Consider the following 7,326-nt stretch of genomic DNA (forward strand, 5'->3'; position numbering starts at 1 on the left):
GGGTCTGATGCTGCTTGGCCTGCTGTGTTCATCCAGCTCTACACCTTGTTATCTCAGATTCTCCAATATTGGCAGTTCCTACTATCTCTATATTTTCTAATTTTTTTTTAAAAGATCTTTACAAAAAAATAGTGGGAATGAGGGGTGGGTCGGGGAATGCACTTTGGCAGTTGAGCATCACCTACTTAAAGAAATGGAAACCAGCAGGTCTGGCTGTACCTGAGGGAAAGCAACAGGGACTAACGTTTGCAGGCTCATGTGACTGCTTCAGAACTTAATGAACAGTTTGCACAGCCAATGAGGGAGATTGTGAGGCGGATGAAACCCTCAAAAAAATTTGCAGTTAAATTGGGCAATCTTAATAGCATTTAAGAAGCTAATATTCCAAATTTGGACCCAAGTGTTTTCGGAAGTTTAGCATAACTTTGCTTTAGTATACGGCAGCCTGAGGTCCTGGGAATGGATACATTGAAAGTATCCAAAGTGGGGTTTTGTTACTTGTGAACCAGGAAGTGCATCAGTTTTGAATGAGGGATGGCGGAGGCTTTGTTGCATATTCTCTGCTCTTACAGTGAGGCAGAGAGCAGGACCGATATGGCCAAGGGTTGGGGAGCCAGGGACCTAGGGGCTTGCTTGCTGCTGGGTGAGGAGTCCCCCGGGAGGAGCTCCCTCCTGTTCCTGGTGGCGGCCGAAGCCGCAGGCCAGTGGGGGAGGCGAGTGCTCTTCCTCTCCCCGAGCCCGGTGCAAGCGCTGCCCGCCCCGTTGCTGCTGCTGGAGCCCGGTAGCCTCCGGAGGATTCAGTTCGCCTACCCCAGGACGGCGGAGGGGCTGCTGGAAGCGTTAGCGTGCTTGCATGAGAGCCCCCGCAGCCTGCTGCCCTCTCTGCTCTTGCTGGACGGGCTGGACCGGTACCTGCAGGGCTGCGGGCAAGACACGCCTCGGCAAGCGGCCAGGATCGCCGCCCTGCTCCGGGATAGTGCCAGCTGGCTCAGTGAGAAACTGCAGCCCGGTACAGAGTGCCAGATCATTGCAACACTGAAGGTGGAGAGCAAAAGCGCACAGCTCGCTGGCAAACTGAATTCATTCGAAATAGTCATTCTTAAAACATTGTGTATTTGTTCCACCATAAATTTACCATTATAATTAACTCTTACAATGCAAGAGAGGCTATTCGGCCCATTGGGTTTGTACCAGCCAAATCTACACTAAGTGTAAATCTAGTCTAAAAAGAGACCTTGGGGTGAAGGTTCATAGTTCATTGAAAGTGGAGACCAATGTAGTCAGGATAGTGAAGGAAGTGTTTGGCATCCTTGCCTTCATTGGTCAATGCATTGAGTCTGGGAATTGGGAGGTCGTGTTGCAGCTGTACAGGACATTGCTGAGGCCACTTTTGGAATACTGTATTCAGTTCTGGCCTCCTTGCCATAGGAAGGATGTTGTGAAACTTGGAAAGGATTCAAAAAAGACTTACAGGGATGTTGCTAAGGTGGAGTGTTTGAGCGGTAGGGAGAGGCTGAATAGGCTGGGGCTATTTTCCCTGGGGCATCAGAGGTTGAGGGGTGACCTTTATAGAGATTCATGAAGGGATGGAAAAAGTGAATGGCCAAGGTCTTTTCCCCAGGGTAGGGAATCCAAAACTGGAGGGCATAGGTTTAAGGTGAGAGGGGAAAGGTTTAAGAGACATAAGGGGCAACTTTTTCACACAGAGGGTGGTGCACGTATGAAATGAGCTGCCAGAGGAAGTGATGGAGGCTGGTACAATTACAATATTTAAAAGGCATCTGGATGGGTACATGAATAGGAAAGGTTTAGAGGGCAATGGGCCAAATGCTAGCAAATGGGACAAGATTAATTTAGGATTTCTGATCAGCATAGATGAGTTGGACCAAAGGGTCTGTTTCCTTGCTGTACAACTCTATAACTCTAAATCTAGACTAAATCTACACTTATCCCACTTTCCGGCATTTGGCCTATAGCCTTGAATATTATGACCTTTCAAGTGCTCACCCACGTACTTTGTAAAAGTAGTGAGGTTACTCTCCCAAGCTATATGCGTTTTAAAACTGTGAGAATTATTATTAAAATATATTTCTTACATTTTGTATAGAATGGTGATATAATCTAGTTTTATTTATCTAATGTTTTTGCCATTACAATTAAATATATAAAAACACTTCATTCTGAGTTTGTGTAATTTTAGCATCACGTTTATATGTTTTTATTCTCAGATTTTTAAATGTCTTTGTTATATTTTATGTAGAATTATAGATGCGTAATGCATTCCGGTTTTATTCTGTACATCAGGCTATAAAGCTGGATGGACTCCATTGTGTGTCTGCCTAATGGAAAGAGATGCTTGTGTTTGTTTTGTGGACTATGGCCAATTGTTTATTCTGAGGATCTTTTCTAAGTTTTATTATTTATTCTAATTTTAGTTTACTCAATTTTTAGCATCATTTCAATCTTATATTTTGATAATACATATTTCATTACTTTTAATTGTTATAGTTTGTTCATTTTTATCTTTCCCCAATACTTTCAGTTAAAAAATAACTTTTACCTTGCGTTTGTCCAATTCTACAACAACCTAGAGCGGGGAAGCAATGCATAGAGTGAGTTTGAGCCTGTCAAATAGTCATCTTTAGATTGGTCCCCTTGAGCAAGGGAGATGACACCGAAGGCTAGAAAGAGATTAAGATTTTTTTTTAAGAAAATAGAAATTGGAAAAGTGGTAGAAGCCATTAAAGCAAAGTTAGAACTTAAAATAAAATGAGGAAGGGAATAGAATTAAAGGACAAAAGTTAACAGGCTTAGTTACTAAGATAGAGAGGAAGAGCTAATGGTCATGAAAGGCATGATGTAACTTTGAGATCTCCAAGGCACAGTGTAGCCAGTGCAGTATTTTCCAGTTTAGTCGCTGTAGTAAAGTTGGAAACCAATTTACATTCAGTCAGTTTCCATCAACAGCAATGTGATGAGGACCAGATAATTTTTAAAATTCTGTAGTTCTCAAGTCATGAAACTTATTATTTTCTAATGCTCCTGGGGAGTTTCCACTGGATTTTGGAAGAGCAACTTGATTGAGGTATATAGGTCCTCAATGGTGTTGAACATGGATAGGATGGTTCCTCTGGTGAGTCAATCCAAAACTAGGAGGGCACTGTTTTTGAAGATGGAGGTTAGCAGAGAAGAAGAGACTTTTTTATTTCTCTCAACAACTTTGGAACTCTGTTTCAGAAGTTGGTAGAGAATAGGTCATTGAATGTTTTTAAGGCAGAGGCGATAGATTCTTGTTAAACAGTGGAACCAAGGGTTATTGAGGGGGGTAGATTGGAATGTGGATTTCAAAACCCAGACAGATCTTATTCAACAATGCCGCATGCTCTACAGGCCAAATGTCTACTTCTGATCCTAACTTTGTACGTGCATCCCAGGGAACAGACTGTAGAGCTGCTCGCTGCTGCAGACACCTTGCTTACTGATTTTTTACTTTCAACATTAACCAATAATGACTGATCAGCTCCTTTTTCTCTTTAGGCTCCAATTCAAGAAGACACTGCGGCAGATCCGTTCCTGCCTATTATCGAGCGCTACATTCCAGTGAAGTGCATGGTGAGAGAGGAGATGTGCAAACCAGACAGGGCCCAGCGTTATCTCATATCCTTCTCGGGGATGGGAACCAATGAGGCCAAAGGGCCTTCTGTATCGCAAAATGTGGAGGACTGTACCTGGGAACTGCTCTACGAGGCTGATAAAGCGTCAAGAATCCGTCTTGTAGCAAGTGAGCAGAGGGAAAACAAAGTGATTTGGGGATTAGAGGGAGGACCCACCAACTAACTTCACATCTGCTTCCATAAGTACATAAGACTAAATCCTCCAGTTTCAAGTCCAAATTCAGCACTCGCTGCTACTGATGTCTTTATTTCTACTTCGCGTGTTATTCAAAACACTGGCCTGTGGGAGTTATCACCTTTTGGATAGCATGTTAAGTCCAAGGTTCTCTCAGTCGACCCAAAAGAGCAGAGAGGTGTCAGTCAACAGGAATATAAACTCGTAAGCCTGAGGGAAATCCCTTGAGCTCCTCTTTAATTTGTACCCCAGGATCTTTCATACAATATAATTCGGTACAGCACAGGAACAGGCCCTTTAGCCCACCAAGCCTGCGCTGATTCTAAGCCTTATTTAGACTTGCTACTAATTGCCCATGTGCAGTTTCGATCCATCTGTTTGTCTCCCGTTCATGTGTCTATCAGAATGCACCTTAAATTTTGCTAACATGCCTGTTTCCACTACCTACCCTGGCAGTGTATTCCAGGCACTCTCACCCTCTGTGTGAAAAATTTTCCCTGCATTTCTCCACTAAATTTTCCCCTTCTCACCTAGAACCTGTGCCCTCTTGTAGTTGACCTTTCCACCTTTAGGGCGGGGGGGAAGCCTCTGACTATCCACCCTATCAATGCCTCTCATAGTTTTGTAGACCTCTATCAGGTTGCCCCTTAGCCTCTGTCTTACCAGTGAAAGCAATTCAAATTTACCCAACTTCTCATAACTAGGACCTTCCAGACCAGACAACATCCTGGTAAAACTTCTCTGCACCCTTTCCAAAGTATCCACATCCTTCTCATCTTGCAGTGACCAGAACTGCATGCAATATTCCAAATGTGGCTGAACTAAAGTCTTGTACAGCTTCTGTGTCTGCCTGAGAGAGCAGCCAGCCCATTGTGATATTGTCACATCCGAAACTTGGCACCCAACATACCAGGATTGTGTGCTGCGTGCGTGGGGATTGAACCCACAACCTTCTGCTTCGAAGATGCAAGTGTGACCACTGATACCCTTTTAATTTCGACTCAGTGCCCTGTTGGAAAAATCTATAGCTCCATTGAAACACCTTAACATCCATTTCGTCAATACAGAGCGGTACCCTTTGGGATCTTAAAGTATGCTTATCAGGTTACCTTTCCTCATCAGGGAGGAGAGAGCTTCTGAAAAAGACAGAAACAAAGTTGCCTGTGAAGAGAAATGAAAGAAGCCCATTATTATTTTACAGTTTAGCTCTGTGATGAGAGGGACCTTTAACTCCAGGAAAAGAAAGTATTCAAAGTGTTGAGAAATTAAACTCGTGTTAACCTCTCGAAGCTAGCCAGGAAGGCGAAACCAGAGGAGCCTGAAATGTAGAAGTGTTTTGGGGGCAGGTGTAGTTACTGGTAAGCCTTTCCAGACAACATTACAAAGACGCAGATTGCAGGAGAACTGGGAAGATCTTCACTGAGTCGGATGGCCTTTTTCTGACTTTGATTTTGCGCTGTGGTTAGAATTGAGAAGAGACAGCGTGCTGAATTTTACATATTGCTACTCTCGGCTAATGCCTGTAACAGACTCAGGGCCTTGCCTGGGACAGAGAGCCCAGCATGGCTTTACCCCTGGGGATTTGACCAGTTGGCTTTGACTGAGGATTGGAGAGCAAAGTTCAAACTCTTGGACTCTGATAGTTGAAACTTGGACGTTCCTTTCAAACTGGCTGTTTTTTATATATACACATAAAGTTCCCTTCAAACCTTGCATCAGTCTGAATAAAAATAAACTAGCTTGAATACATAAAGAAATCAAAGTGGTTTCCAAGGGTCAGGGTAAAGGAACTGAGTGTCATGCACACCACAGTGTCTATATCAATAAGTAATTCATTGGCCTTGCAAAGTCCAAGATCATGAATGTTGCACTTTTATTAATACACTCTCCTTTCTATAACTAGTGCATGGTCTTTGATTCTTGATCCTCTCATATTCTGCTCCATCGCTTTTTATGCAAACTAGGCCAGGAGAGTACTTTACCCCCTGTCTACCTGCGATGACCCACAAAGATAAGCCAACTTTCTGTCTCATGGTCATAACATAAAGGGTTGTCTGACCTTGTTGTGAATCTGTCAGGCCCCCAAGTTAATTCCTTTCCCCTCAGTGGAAACTGGGGAGAAGGGGGATGAACGGTGTGTTGTTGGAGGAAGAAACAAGAGTTCGTTAAAGAGGGGCAATCTTTTACCATACTGTGATCCAGCAAAACATTCCTGGTGTGTGTCTCTGCTTGCTGTGGGGAAAATGTAGATCTTATCCCAACGATTGAGGCCTGTCAGAGCAATGACCCTGGGGACCAGTAAGTCCCTGGCATCTCTCGTCATTCGCCAGCTTTGGCAGGCCTTATCCATGCCATAATCGTCCCAGTCGCTGCTGTTTTACAATCAGGGCCAGTGATGGGTCTGGGCAGGTTTGGGCCTAGTTGTTCTGCAGACCGCTCTCTGTTCACCAACCAGACGTTCCACCACTCAAGCTGTCGTCACTGTGAGTCATACCTGTGGTGACGTTTAATGATACCCTTGTTGGGTTGTGTGTTTTCCCCGCTTACTCAGTAGCTAAGCAGTTACACTTCCAGAAGATCGTGGTGCTTTTGGCCCTGTAGGAGGGGTGGGTGGAGGAATTGGACAGGGACAGCAGTTTATTCCTCGGCCCTGGAAGGGTAAACTTTGCTTCCCAACTTCCAATTGCTGAACCGTGATCCCTGACAGCGGGTACTTGAGCTCCCGTGTGCGACGGCCCTTCTGGTTGAACAGCTATTTGGCCCTCACTATCCAAGGTCACAGGAACAACGTGACAATTTGCTGGCAGTGTGGGAGTACAACTTGTCGACTCCTTCAAAAAAAAACTCTCTAACCTGATTTAGTTTGAGTGGAAATAAAATGAATTATGCATCATAAAGTCCTGAGAATTTTTGTGACAGAATTGTATTTTGATATTGCTGTACAAATGGTGCCTGTTTTTGGGGTGTAAAAATAAGTTGATAGTTTTTGTGTGTGGTTGTCAATTTAATGTCTCCTGCCTCTCTTCTGAGGGAGGCAAGCTAATGGGAATATCTTTTGCAAAGTACGACAACAACATGTGAAAAACATCCTCTTGGCACACATGAAACTGACATCAGTAATTCCTGTTGGGAAGGCAGGACCTGACTCGAAGGCCCAAGTGGCCTACTCTTGTTCCTTATGAGGTATGTTCTGGAGGCTGTGGTCCATACGTAAGTTTGTAAGATATAGGAGCAGAATTAGGCTGTTTGGCCCATGATCTGGTTAAGCATTCAATCAGGGCTGATATTTATCTCAACCCCACTCTTCTGCCTTCTCCCTGTAACCCTTGATCCCTTTATTTATCAAGAACCTATCCATCTCTGTCTTAAATACACTCAATGGGTTGGCCTCCACAACCTTCCACAGCAGTCTGTTTCACAGGAATTCACCCTCATCTCATTTCTAAAGGGTCCCTCACTCTGCTACACGCTCAGGCC

The 7,326-nt window shown here is 44.1% G+C and overlaps 1 protein-coding gene across 1 annotated transcript; it reads left to right on the top strand.

Annotated features, from left to right (window-relative positions):
* Nucleotides 1-275: 275 nt before the first annotated feature.
* On the top strand, nucleotides 276-6,881 carry swsap1 (SWIM-type zinc finger 7 associated protein 1). Its single transcript, XM_020520603.2, has 2 exons — nucleotides 276-1,041; nucleotides 3,538-6,881. The coding sequence occupies exons 1-2, from the start codon at nucleotides 535-537 to the stop codon at nucleotides 3,835-3,837; spliced, it is 807 nt and encodes a 268-aa protein (XP_020376192.2). The 5' UTR covers nucleotides 276-534; the 3' UTR covers nucleotides 3,838-6,881.
* Nucleotides 6,882-7,326: the final 445 nt, after the last annotated feature.

Source organism: Rhincodon typus, chromosome 38 (assembly GCF_021869965.1).
Source record: "Rhincodon typus isolate 14 chromosome 38, sRhiTyp1.1, whole genome shotgun sequence".
Classification (NCBI taxonomy): domain Eukaryota; kingdom Metazoa; phylum Chordata; class Chondrichthyes; order Orectolobiformes; family Rhincodontidae; genus Rhincodon; species Rhincodon typus.